The sequence below is a fragment of the Pinus tabuliformis genome, chromosome 3_1 (assembly GCF_031772625.1).
Source record: "Pinus tabuliformis cultivar Carrire ecotype Pingquan chromosome 3_1, CPIR1, whole genome shotgun sequence".
In the NCBI taxonomy this organism is placed as follows: Eukaryota; Viridiplantae; Streptophyta; class Pinopsida; order Pinales; family Pinaceae; genus Pinus; species Pinus tabuliformis.
This window is the reverse complement of record NC_142301.1, coordinates 158,492,911-158,507,375: the sequence shown is the minus strand read 5'-3', so window position 1 is coordinate 158,507,375 and position 14,465 is coordinate 158,492,911. Positions and strand designations below refer to the sequence as shown.

General features: G+C 38.7%; 1 protein-coding gene across 2 annotated transcripts in view; it reads right to left on the bottom strand.

Moving 5' to 3' along the window:
* Positions 1-14,081, bottom strand: part of LOC149186280 (ATP-dependent RNA helicase-like protein DB10) — a 38,466-nt gene extending 24,385 nt beyond the window's left edge. The window contains exon 1 of one of the 2 annotated variants that reach the window (XM_089410953.1): positions 13,197-14,081. In XM_089410953.1, the coding sequence (XP_089267079.1) occupies positions 13,197-13,634 (438 nt within the window). In that variant the 5' untranslated portion in view covers positions 13,635-14,081. Of the gene's footprint in view, positions 1-12,942; positions 12,998-13,196 lie in introns of those variants that run through there. The other variant, XM_089410954.1, reaches the window with a different exon arrangement.
* Positions 14,082-14,465: the final 384 nt, after the last annotated feature.

Here is a 14,465-nt window from a genome sequence, read left to right as displayed (position 1 = left end):
TGAATGTTGAAAATTTGCACAGTGAAAGCATGAAGATCTGCTAAAACAGATTTGCAGGAGTGGTGAGATCCTGAAGACAGGTGATGGTATGCAAGTTTGTCTAATGATTAGCAGAAATCGAATGAGTGAGAATTTAGAGCAGGATTACAGTAGTTAAACTGTAAGAGGGACTTTTGCAAGTTCTTGAAGTAGCAGAGTTTGAAGATACAGCTGAAGGCTGAATAAAAGAACAGTCCATTCAAAGTGCAGGTGAATGGTAGAACAAGATCATGCAGAGATCTTGAAGGTGAGATGATATGTTTTTATTTTAATTTGATTTGAATATTGGAGAGTTTGTGGTCTTTATATTGATGCACAGGTAGCCGCATAAAAAGGTAAAAAAACTTGCAGCAACCTAGAGCAAGGAATGCTCAATTGGTTCCAGAGGAAAGAACCAAAGAAATGCTAACAGACTGAGCTCAGAGGAGAGAAGCTTAGTGAGGCATATGTAGTAAGAAGGAGACTTGTTACTGCAGGGGTTTTGTTGCAACTCACAAAGGCAATTCCACAGAGGATGTGGGTAGAATTGCTAAGGGATGAAGGAAGTTGGTAAGAGTTTCTAAGTGAACGAAGAGGCGGTCAGAACCTAAATGTTCCAGCTAAAGATTGGAAGAAAAGGATAGTTGTGTTCTTAAAGTGCAGATGAGTTGAAGCCTAGAAGGAGCAGAGGAAAATGCTCAAGGAGGTTCCAAAGACAGAGAACCAAGTACTTGCCAAAAGACCAAGTCCAGAGGAGAGCTTGGTGAGGTAAGGGGCAGCAGGGAAAACTTGTTGTTGCAGAGGTTTGCGCAACTCATAGTGAAGTGAGTGAGGAACTCATAGAGATGGAAAGGATGATGACTAGTGACAGTCATAGCAGAGGTTCTGAAAGAGATCACAGCAAAGGACAAAAGAAGAAAGATGTCAAGGCAAATGGCATGAGAATGAGTGATGAAAAATATGATAGAGAAATGGCTGAGATGGCAGTTCAGCTTGAAGTATTAATGGAGATGTTGCAAAGAAATGAGAAGGACCAAAAATATGGTTATGTCATGAGGAAGAAAGTGAAGTGGCAGAGGCTACAAGAGAAGAGAGAACAACATGTGAATATGCAGTTAATAAAGGAGTTGAGGGAACTTGAACAAATTATAGATGTCAAATTGGAGACAGAGAAGCTCGAAAGAGTTGAGCTACAGCAAAAGGAAAATGTTGGAGAAGGTGTTGAAGTTTTGGTATGTGAACCAGAACGTGGACCATTACTTTTTGAAAGTGATGAAGAGACAGAGGAGTTGAATCATATGAATGATTCAGAGCAGCAAGAAGACTTGATGACTGAAGCATCAAATGAGACCATAAGGTCTTGTGTTTTTAAAACTGATAATTTGTGTATGGTTGCAGGTTTGGAAGAAGATACGCAGTCTTTTAAAGTTGTCAAAAACATAGAAGAATACCTTCCAGAAGATGAAAGTTTTGAAGCAAAGTATGACAATGAGACTGGAGAAGAAACAGTTCACTACAGTGAACAAGTGCAGAGAGGCATCATTAAAACAGATGGTGTGGAAAAGACACTCGCTGATAGTCTCAAGGATTCTTTGAGTTTGAATCAACGTACTAATGTGCTAACAGAGAAGTTAAAGGAAAGATCAAAGCAATGTACTGAAAGGTTGCCAGAAGAAGAAGAGGTACAAAGGCCTTATATTTTTTATTTTGATAATTGTCTTATGATTACAGATTGTGTTGCAGAAACTGGAACATATTTGGCACAGGTGGACAGCCAAATGAAGAAGAAGAGAAAGAACACCTACTGAAAGATGTTAAGGAAGATTTAACAGAGGAAAAAGGACCATCTGATGATTTGTCAATAGCAAATGAAAAAATGGGAGATTGTGTAAAATTTCCAAATTTCACTCCAAGTAATTTCATTGAGTTATATAGAGAGTTAGACCTTCAAAGAAGAAAGTTGGAAAAGCAGAGGATAAACGTTCAGAATAAATTACTGAAGAAGGAAGACAAAGAAATTGTCATGAATGACAATCAGGAAGAGGAAGTTATCAGTGGCAATGAACGAAAGCAAAAAATTGTCTTGAAGGGTAATATGGCAGCAGCGGAAAAGGTGCAAGGCAATAGTGAACAAGAGGGTAAGGATGTAAGGGCGACAGCAAGAATGAAAGTTCAGCAATTAAGAGTTGAAGGCAATCAGTAGACAGAGGATATACTAGACAAAGAAATTGAGTTGGTAAGAAGGTTAATGATGAAAGTGTCTCAGAAGAAGACAACCGCAAGAAAGGAAAGAAGCAGCAGTAAGAGGAAGACAGCAGAAGAATGTGAGAGCATAGCAAGTGGAAAATTTCAGCATAAGGTATGGAGACCTGGAGAACAGCTGACAAGCAAAGACAGATTACAAAATAAAGTCTGGGATCCAGGAGGAATCAATCATCCAAACTTATGACCAGGAGGACAAAGATTAGAAGCACATGATCTGGAGATGATGATTATTTTCTACTTTGGGAGTCTGATGCAGGAGCATCATGGTTTTGAAAATGTGTACATTTAGTGGAATCTAGGTGGTCTTGTGTTTTCAAAAGAGTGGTTTTCCTAAGTATTTAATTAATGTAATTTTAAATATTGAGTGATTTAAGTGAGACATTTAGAATAGGAGTTAATTAAATATTGTGAGGATATTTGTAAATGTTCTTGAATGTAGGAGAACATGAGTGATGATGAGTAATTAATATGGATTGAGATATTGTAAATCTTAGAAAGTAGTCCATGATTTATGGAGGATCCTTAGGATTAGTTGAGAGTTGAGATCCTCAAGGGATAAAAAAGATATTTTAGGAACTAATTGAGGACTTAAAGGATTCTTAGGATTTAGTTGAGAAGATTGAGGATCTGAACCAGAATTGGAAACAGAATCCTTTTGTATAAATGTAAGCTAAAAAGGCAGAGAAAGAGTTAGTCAAGTTGAGCTAGTTAGAGAGAGAGAGTTAGATAAACAGGAAGGTTGGATTGTGAGCCTACGGCCATTGAAATGAGAAAGGGCCATTGATACAGACCATGTAAAGGCAAATCATGCCAAAGCTAGATTGTAAACAGGATTTTATTTGTATTTGTACATTTGTTTAATGAATGAGGAAATCGAATTCATTGTGACTGTGTGTCATTCCTTTTATGTGTTGAGTGATCCGTAATTGGGAATTTATGGTTTCTGTGTGATAAACCATGATGAATGAATTCAAGTTGAATTTCTGAAAGTCTTTCTGAGTGACAAAAGACTTACCATCTGGGTAGAATCCATGTGATTCCAGTCGGATTTAATAGATGTATGTACAGGTCAAGTAAAGAACGAATTACGAAATCTGGAAGAAAGGAAATAATACAGAGAGTATTCTGTATTCTAGTTCGAAGTGGTGTTAAGGAATACTAAGGAAGATAGTGGTCGCATTGTATGAATCCGATTAAAGAAATCAACGCAAAGCTCAGAGGTATAATCTGGCCGATAATCTAAGTGCCAAAGGAAAGCAGAAATTGTGTTATAATCTGCTTGAACAACAGATGGGAAGATCTGCGTGTGTGTTGGAATGGTGAGTTGGTGAGGAATTGGAGCCAAAGTGAAGTGCGTAACTACAGAAGTTCGGAGTCTACAGGTGTCTAGATTGGGATTGAAGCGTCGTACTCAATCACAATCGTCGATCGCATTTTCAACCGCTTACGTCACAGTCAACTGCAGGGGTTAAGTTGTTTTTAATGTGTGTATAACCAAAGTGAAACAAGCCAAAGTGAAGTGCATAACTGCGGAAGTTCGGAGTCTACAGGTGTCTAGATTGGGATTGAAGCGTCGTACTCAATCACAATCGTCGATCGCATTTTCAACCGCTTAGTCACAGTCAACTGCAGGGTTAAGTTGTTTTTAATGTGTGTATTAGTTGAAGGGTCGCAGACCATTGGATCATTGTTGATGCTGACCATTAGATTAATATCGCATCGCATCGTTCATGAGTGAATGAACCCTGGCCGGGAGAAATTGCAATATGCAATGTGCAATGATCGGGTGAACCATCAACCATCGGATTAATGACGAGATCAACGATGGAGAATTAATCTGATAAGTTTTGTGCAAAAAGGGAAAGTCAACGTGGGAGGATTGTTGTTCAATTGCTGAGCGGACCCGAGGAGTTATGGACGCAATTTTAAATCTATTTGAGGTCCGATGGTATGCATTCAGGTGGGACCGACATTAGTTGACAGATTGTGTGTTATTCCGTTGTTTGGTGATTGGTCGAGTTTTGTTTAAAACCTAACAATGTAAAAGCTTCTGATTTGTATAGGTGGGCCATAACCCACAGGTTTATGTAAGGTGATTGTGGAAACCAGGGAAATTGCCTTTAGGCAGTTTTTCCTGCGTCAAGTTTACTCCAAAATTTCGAGGAACTTATCCCATTTCTCATCATTTGGCCATGAAAACTTGATTATCTTCCGGTAAGCTTCATCCACCTCAGTGTATTTTTCAAAAGTTGGCTTAGTGATAAAAAGATGATGAACCTCATGTGAAAAAAATAAATCATTTTCTAAACCTTCAAGAAAAGCTTTGCCACTGATAATTCCTTTTACCTTAGCAAACTTTAAGTTATCTTTGGCTATGTCATGTAACTTGTACTCATAATTTTCCTGTGGGATCAATTGGCAACGAGAATCTCTTAAGGATGGTAGTCCTTTTTGCTGGAGAATAGAAAACTTTCTATGGAACTTTTTTGTTTGAGTTTCTAAGTTTTGACATTTGTTTTCCAGCTATAACATCAAATTCCTTTTTGTTAACACCTTTCTAACTTCTAGGACTACATCTGTCCTGTCTTCAAGCTCATCTTTAGTTTTTGAATTTAACACTTTGATGATCCTTGTTGCCTCTCCAGGTTTGTGATCCAGTTCTTCTTTGATCTCTGTTATGGCTACTTTAGCTTTGTGCACCAATTGTCCCTGTTCAAAAATTATCTCAATAGATGTCCACAACTCTGAAATGGCTGAATTGATATCAATCCAGATTTTCTCCTTGGCTTTTGATAATGTCTGTGCACTAGTTGATTCATTTATATATTTTTCAAGTTTTTTAGTAAGCTTGAAATTCTTTTGTACTTCTGAGATGTATGCAGCGTCTGCGTTAAGTTTATCGTCTTCCATTCTTTGTAGTAATGCCTTTAGTTTCTCGATTTCAACATTCCTTAATGGCAAATCTCCCATAGCTTTTGACAATTGTTTAGTGCCTTCTTGAATGGTTGATTTTGTCTATATTGTAGAAACTCTTGCACTAAGTTGTTATTCCTTCTCTTTCAGAGTTTTTCCATATCTGCTTCCATCTTTTGAATCTGAATATTCTACTCTTCCCAGTTCTTGAGCTTGAGGATGTTTTTGTTGTTGCTAATTTCAATTGTCTTCTTAATGCTTGAATATCTGCATTTCTACTCTTAATAATTTCTTCAACAGCATCAATATCACTAGGATCATTTAAATACCAAATCTTCTAAACCCTTTATCTTTGTATCTTTAGCTAATGAGGACACCTTTTCTAGTTTAAGCTGAGAATGAATATTATTTAGAGAAGCTTGAAACTTTAAAGTCGCCATGGCAGAACTTGTTAGAAAAGAATATATCATCTCTTCAGCTTGTTTGTGTAGATCAATTTGATCTATGGGACGAATTTGCTTTGTATCAAAAGAAAATACTGAAGTTTTGTAATCCTTTGCACTTTTAGAAACTGGAACCTTTGGCTCAAGAAATGCCAATTGGAATTGTCCTTTGTCAAGATCTAATGCAGACAGCAATCTGGTTTGTGTAATGGAAGATTATTTCCAAAACTCAGAATAGGTGGCAGTTTTTAGTACTTCATTCTTCTTCTCCATTTCCCTGAATCTAGCGAAAATACTTTGTTGACCTGAAGAAGGGGAAGCAGGTGAATCAGGAATTGTTTCTTCAGTTTGTTGCTGTGAAAATACAGGCTCACTTGATAACACGATTGTAGTAGATACCTCTGGATTTCTGACTTCTGATGATTCTTCATCTGTATTCATCGTCTTTCTTCTTTTGAAAACTTTAAATCATGTTGATATAGAACCTGAACCAGCAGAAGACATACTTTCACTCAGTCTCTTTTAACTCTTTTTCTTTCAATCTCGAAGTCCCAAAGGCTATTTGACTGGTAATCTGCTCTTCAACCTCTTGCAAAGTATTCTCCTCCCATACTTCCTGATTTGCATACTATTCAATTTCTGGTTTTGATATGTGAGTATAAGGTGTTGACTTCTATTCAATTCTAATTGATGAAATTACTCCCAAAGGGTCATAAGGTCAGCTAAAACTTAACTTAAATTTCATCTATCTCAATAAACTCTCAACCTCCATATTTGTTGCTCTAGTGTTTACTATAAGTGGACCAACTTGAACTTCTAATCTGAATTGGGCTTTCTGCTTCCTAGATACAAAATGAATTTCATCCATATTCATTCTGTCTTATGAACTCTAGAGAAAAAATCCTTGTGGGTACAAAAACAAGCAATTCACAACCATATACTCTGATTTCTGTAAAATTCTAATAACGGTACCAATCTCCCACCTTTGACTGTTCACTGAGATGTAAAATTATTTTAATTTTTGTAGATATCCTTGGAACTGCATCACTGCTAAGGAGACACAATGACAAACGTAAAAATTGATCTACAAAATCACTAAAATAATACTCTTGAATTTTTTCTGACCAATGAAGTCTGTGACCTTCCCTGTGAATCAAGCTTTTTAAGTGGTATTTTGAATCTTTCAGACTGGTGATATTAAAATAGATAAACCAATATTGATTGATGCTTGAAAGATCCCTCTACACTAAATTTTAGAAATTGTTCATGGATGATATCTAAGATAAACTGGCTAAAATTGAAAAGAACAAAGGGTTTTTTACCATATGAGAATATTGACAGAAAACCTAAAATGACTTCATCAACCCACTGATCACTTTGGTAGCCTAAGAGACAACAAACCATAGAAATAACATGTCTGGACATTTCTGGAAAGATTGTTGAAGAATATGGTGGATTGGTTCGAGGCAATTCAGAACCTTCAGGCAAAAATGACTCAAAAATATTAGCTCACTAGTGAAAAGTGAGCATATGGTAAATTTCCATTAGGGAATCAATTGAAAATGGGTAAAGGGAATTTTGAGGATTTATCTACAAGGCCTAGCAAATGAATTTTGGGGTTATGAACAACAGAATCTCATTATTTTGGGCTACTATGGCTCTTTGAATTGGCAGGTAACGATTTTCACACTAGGTGATGAATTCAGGGAAATGATGAGTTTGAGGGAAAGTGAATTGGGGTAACATGGATTCCCAGAGGCTAAATTCATCATTGGCATCTTCAAACTTCTGAAATGCCCAATTATGTAGCTCATACAGGTCGAATTCGCACTTGGTTTCTATGATTTTGAACTGGGTGTCTACTAGGGTGAATTCATCTAAATTAGGCACAGGAGGTAGCATTGTGCTTTCAACAGAAACCTTGGATTTACCCTTTTGACTAGCCATTCTAAAAGTAAAACAAAACAGAGAATTTTTAAAATACCCAGTGAACTGTCGACTGATATTAGTGGTTGTTTGCTGAAATTTGCTTGTTTGTTGTCGCTTGGCAATTCTTCAAACCCTGTCGACATGTAGAAATGATAGGAGATGGTGAGTAATTCAGTTTATCAAAGTGATTTGGATAGTCGTTGTCAGAATTAAGGCTTGTCACGTCCATAAATGAATATTGAGATATTGGCAAGAGTGGTTTAACATTAAACAGACAAACCATTAATTTATCGAGAGGATATACTGAGGATTTGTTTCGCAGGAATGCTGGCAAAAGGACAAAATGGTGGGAGTGATAGCGGAGGCGATTTGCCGGGGGGAGTGGCCGAAAGTGGTTTGTGAGCGGGGGTCCATCAATTTCTTAATTTGCGTTGATATCAACGGGAAGATCAAGGATCGTTTAAACTTGCACGAATGATAACAATCGGTGGCATTTATTAAAAATAACTATAATCAACCAAAGTTTATTTGCATCAGGGATTTAATTAAATCAACATATATAAGACTATGCCTAATTTATTACAAAGTGCACAAATTTATCTATTTTTCATCATTTTCTTTCTTTTATTTGAGGAATATACAATTTAAAAATGAATTGCATGAGTTAAAAAATAGTTACAACACTCCTCATCCCTTTCACCCTTTACCTACTACCATGAAGAGCCTCTTCACAAGTCTCCTCATGGGTGAAGTCATCCCACAACCTATCGTACGTTTGGAGAATCTCTTGTGCCACAACTCCTTTAATGAAGGCACCACACTGCTCTTTGAACTCATTCAAAGTTGTCCTTACCAGTTTTACGCAGTGTTGCAAGAAACGTCCCCCCCCCCCCCGATCCGTACGAATCCGTGGGGGATCCGCCCTCCAAAACGCGTTTCGGAAAAAACGAAACGCGGATCGGGCTGAAAAATGTGGTTCCTGCCATTTCGGAACACCTTATGGCCCGATCCGCGTTTCGGTTTTTTCCGATCCGCGTTTCGATTTTTTGGATCCGTGTTTCGGTTTTTTGGAAACGCGTTTCATTTTTTCCAAAGCATGTTTCGTACGGAGATAATTGAGCAACTATATGCTTAGCACTGGTCCATTTGGGAGCATGCATGCAATTAGTGATTCCAGTATGATGATGACCGAGTTGAGATGCCACGCCTATCTGGTCCCTTGGTTCCTAGGTTCCATGGTTCAACACCAACAGCAGGGGATTTGTCTTCATTAGTTTCAGTGCCACAACTTCCACAGGCACCATCTTCTTCATTGCCACCACATGGAGGCCCACCGCCACGTTCTCTTCGTGGTGGAAGGAGGAGAGATTAGTAGATATATTCACAATTTACTACTTTTGTCATAGATTAATCATTAGACTTGTAGGCTTGTGAATTTGAACCTTTTTGTCTTGGCGATGACCAAGTGACCTATTTTGTAAACATTATTATTTGAATTTTGGACATGACAAATGTTGACAGTTGCTCACTTGCTAGATAAATCATAATATGCTCTATGTTTTATGTTTTATAATATGCTTAAATGTTTTATGTTTTATAATATGCTTAAAAATTTGATGTATGTTTGTAATTGCTAGAATATAGATGGTTGATGCTCAAATAATTAATCATTGATGTACATACTAGTAACTACAATGGAATCATGGATGCCATATCTATCTTGATTTATGCAAAAATATGCATGTTTTCATGTTTTCTACAACTAATTTGGTATTTGGGATGTTTATTTTGAATATAAATGCAAAAAAATATAATATATATATAGCAGACGCTTCGCTTCCTAGATTTTTGGAAAATGACGCTTCCACGTCCCCGCTTCCAAAAAATGTCCCCGTTTTGTCCCCGCTTCGTGCAACATTGGTTTTACGTCAAATAATTTCTCCCCTATTATGACAAGCTCATCTCGTACTTGAGATATTCTGGTGAGATAAGAAGAGACGGTTTTGTTCTTGGACATCCTGGTGCCACTAAGTTTCTCTCTCAACACCATCTTTGGGTTTTGGTTGTAACTTTGGTATAGCTTGGTCGACGCCTCCCACATTTCTCTGGTTGTTTTCTTCCCAAATGTATGAGGATTCAGGAATAATATGGTACTTCACTTTGTCTAGGATAATCCTCCTTGCTTGCACGTCGTCCTAATTATGGGCAGCCAAAAGTGTTGCATCAATAGGAGGGACCTAAGTTTATGATACAAACTCCCAAATCTAAGACCAATGCAATCCTCTCCTTCTAAATATTGTAGTTGGACAAACCATCCAGGCGATATTCAAACCCGAGACCGGTCACCATCTTGTCCAATTGATCAAACCCTAACAAAAACAATTTGATGAAGAAGCGTGTACCTCCTCACGCAATCTACAACTACTCAAACTCCCACAAACTTTCTCCTTTGTTGTTGGCCCTATCACCTACTCGCCACTTGCTTGTTAACCACACCCGCAACCTTAGTAGCACACAGTGGTTGTTGCTGCCACACATCTTCCTAGAGACTTGCTTTTGGATCAATGCGCAATCCTACTAACACGACCACTGCATGCACAATCTCCACATGTGCATCAACTATTGATCACTCTTGTTCTTAAGCTCAACTCTTACAACCAGCCTCAATGACACATCCTTGTGCCTATGTTGACCTAGTTGCATTGGAACCCACATATTTGCCTCTGTTGTGGCCGATACCCTTGTCTTCCTTAATTGTTGTCTCTCTACGCGCAAACACACTTTGCAATCAGTCTTTGCTCCTTATCCTACATGATGGCTTCCCTTGCCCGACCTGATAGTTTCTTGTCGACTTTCTCTTGTCCTCGCGGCACCTTGGGCAATGTTATGACTTACTGGCTCATCAAGCCTTGGCCAACTCAAGCTCCTAAACCTTTGCGTGGTTATATTTTCTCCTATCTCTGCGGCGGGTTGACCACTTGCTTTCGCTGTCACCCAACACCTGCTCACGATCTATGGTGGGTCTAGCTAGGCCCAACTACACTTTACCACCATTGCAATAGTTCACCTTGCCAATAGTTGTGGTTAGATTGGCCCTGACTTACACCGTGTTTCCTTTCTTTGTCGTTGAGCGGCCCTTACACCTACTAAGTCCCAATCGTCCTTGCAGCCGACAGTGTCTCTACTATTGATGTTGAACTAATTATTGTTTCGAGCCAGGCATTGTCGCGCCAACTGCATCCTCCAATCCTACTCGGGCCTGTTGTTGTGTCAAGCGGTCAACTGGACTTAGCAACTGCCGGCGAACAAGTGGGTTGTCGAGCCTACTAGCCACAGCGCCCACTTTCATTTTTTAGACAAAAAACGATGTTTCCTTCAAAATTCAACCTATTTAAAAATATTACTTTCAATCATTCAGTCAATTTACTTCAGTCATTAAAAATTTTCAATTCATACAATTGCGATTAAACCTAGGTTCGGCAATTAGGTACGAATCAAACACTCTCTATTCTGAGATCAATTTAGAGTTTCAGCTTTGATACCATGTTAGATTTTCCTTAAATCCAATGCCCAATATTTAATTCCAAGCAATAAATTACTGATTAAACACAAAGCTAGATCTCCAACCTCTCTACACTCTTCGAGACCCGGCACATGCTCACTGAGATGCTATTCTCAACCTTGTGTTGTTGTTGTGTCTTCTCTTCTCCTCAACCATGCTTTTATAACTTTACATTGAGCCAAAACCCTAACCCTAATCTCAAATTGATTGGCAGTTCACATTAGATCTTGCCTCACTTGAGATCGATGACTAAAATTAAAACTTATTCACTTTTCCTAAGTTTTATTAGCTAAATAAGCCAACATATTAATATGTGTTTTTTCCTAAGTTAAACTTAAGCTAAGCTACATTAGCAATTTGCTTACACTCGAGCGAATGTTTTAAGAAGAATCTCGTGGGCAACTTCTGCACGCCTAGACACAAGGCTTGCATAGAGGTACCTGCCCGAGCTACAAACTTCAACTGGTTTGTTGTAAGTTCTCAAGGGAGCCCCCTCCTTAGAGTCTTATCCACAAAAAAGGACATTTGTGCACTCAAGTCATCTCGTGTTTTATTGGAGAACTAAGACTTACTTTGGTTTCTACTTTTCATATTTCCCATTTATTTAATTTGCTTTTTGGGAAGCATCATCTGCTTTGCAAGAGAATTTTTACAGTCTCATTCAGGGAACTCATTCTGGGTGCATTCAAGATTTCAAGGGCTCATTCTGGCATAATAATGTATCCAAAATTAGTAGGATATATAGCTCAAGTGTGAATTCCCAATGGATCTTCCAAAGCTCCAAGAAATTTGTAGAGTCCCCGAAAGTCATGAGGAACATATCCACTGCAACAAAGCCTTACTTTTTTGTCACTTCAAAAATTCCAGGGAGAGAACAACAGGTCACTTACTAGATAGCAAACATTATGGAGTCTCTAGTGGAAATCAAGCAGCAGTTGGCGCTATTGGAAGCACAATACAATCTTTTAATAAACCTGACCCTCAAACAGAGGCAGATCAATCCGTCTCTAATCAAGGACTCAGTTAATTCAACTTGGGTGGAGCCAAGGAAATGGTGTACCAGCTCGCCGAAGACATGCAAGTCATGAAGGAAGATAATCAATCCGCCTCTAATCAAGGACTTCCAGTTAATTCAACTTGGGTGGAGACAAGGAAATGGTGCACCAGCTCATCGAAGACATGCAAGTCATGAAGGAAGATACTGATCCTCGAGTACAGATCTAGAAGAAATAGCTAGCCATTATACCTTTTGCTATTTATCATGTTTATTAAGGTTGTTAGAATATAAAGCATCGAGAATTATTGGGTAGTTTTATTTAAAGACAAAGCCAGACTGTTTAGAATCTGGTTTGAAAACTTGTGAAACAGTACCGTGATGTAATCTTAATGCAACTGAGGCTGCAGTTTTTATTTCCCCGTTGCAATTAATAAGAAAAATGTTTCAATTATAAATGCTTGCAAACACTACGATGACATAATTAAAGTTATCTCAAAATCAATAGAAGTGAGGTGCATTCTGCAACACAGATGGAAGTGAGGATAGGACAACTCTTCATTCCTCTGTATATGGGTAACTGTGCATTGAATCTAGACTCCGGAAGGTGCATTGACTATCTGCACCATAATAGGCCCATCTAAACACGGTTCGATATGCGCTTAGAGGCTGCGAACCTTAGAAATGCACATCATGAGCTCACACAAACGGGCTCCCTATCAAATAATTGAACTTTAGAAATGCACCCTAGTAATTTAAAAACTACATGAAAAAGGATGAATATCAGACATGGGTTTGGATGCGTCTGTGCCTACTACCTAGTAATTAAAAGGCTGCATGAAAAACATTGTATATGCTGAGCTTTGTGCGCGAGATCCTTAACAAAGCCTAAAATATACCACAAACAAAAAGCTTTAGTTTCGTTTCAAGCATGTATCATAAATAAATAATGTCAAGAAAACTGCAGGAGAAAATATCCCAATAAGGCAGTGGAATCCATAGGGACAGATAAAATAACTAAAATTTAAAGAGAAAATGGGAGTAAGCGCAGAAGAACGATGAAAGAACACACCTGAGGGCTCGCCGCCATGGGAATAGGAGCGAGCATGGGCTGACATGGAATTACAGGAGCAAGCTTGGGCTGACCTGAAATTACAGGGGAAACCTTAGGCTGACCTGGAATTACTCCATTATTGTTAGCATTCGCAAAATCCGATCTGGCGGTCTGTTGGGCTCCGGCAGAAGCAGATTGATGGGGATGAGCATGAGAATGCAGTGCAGGGTTGGAGGGTGTGGAGGGAGCCAAATTGGCTGGCGGAGGGCCAGGAGGAAGTGGAGGGGGAAGTGGAGGGGGCTGGGGTTGTGGGGGAACTGGCCTTTCGTACTGTGTCACGTTCGTGTCAGGGTTCCAGTAATAAATATAACCTGTATTTCCATCCACCAGGACTCTCCATGGCTCTGGGAGCGTTGGATCGTGAGGTGCGTAGCGCGGTGCCGCTGCTGCTGCCATCGTAGCAAATTCGATAACCCCTTCCACGAAAATTTGGGAGACCTTGCTGAGCTATTTCTGGTTGTAATGACCCTGTGGCGTGCGATCGGAATCGTCTAGGGCTCCCGGATGGAAACCCACAGTTACAAACCTGTGGCCTGCGATCGGGAATCGTCTAGGGCTCCCGGATGGAAACCCACAGAAGGCAATAAATAAAAATCTAGGAAATCAACAGGAATGGGGTTCAAATCCTTGAGGTTGTGGAATTGATAATAAAAAAAAGATGGCACAAATTGGATAAATGATAAAGATGGGCGGCGATTCTAAGGGAATGTGATGAATGCTGAGAATGGCGGTGGCATGCAAACACTATCTCAATGGGTCAATCAAGTTCGAACCCGCTACCTCCCCCACTCCCTAACATTATTTGCGAACTTAGATATTCCATGGTAATGGAAGAGCCTAGTGACACGCTGGTCTCCCATGCCAGCGGGATTTTTATGTTACTTTTTATGGTATTAGATAACATGTATTTTTCATTAAAATATATATAGAGGGAAAAAAATATAAAATATAAAAGAATTGCAGTAAGATTGGCACGTTTTAGTAAATTGAACGAATTAAAACTACAGTGCCAAAAAGAATGGGATGGACGTGTAAAATGAGGTGTAAGGATGTTTTTATATGGGTGTATTAATTTCAATTTTAAATTTTTTATTTGAGATAATATTAGCAATTGTATTAAGAGATACAAAGAACGTTCATAGATATAATAGGGAAATATGAAAGGCAATAATCAAATCAAATATCTAGATGATGAAATACAATTAAAACTAGCAATTGCACCAAATG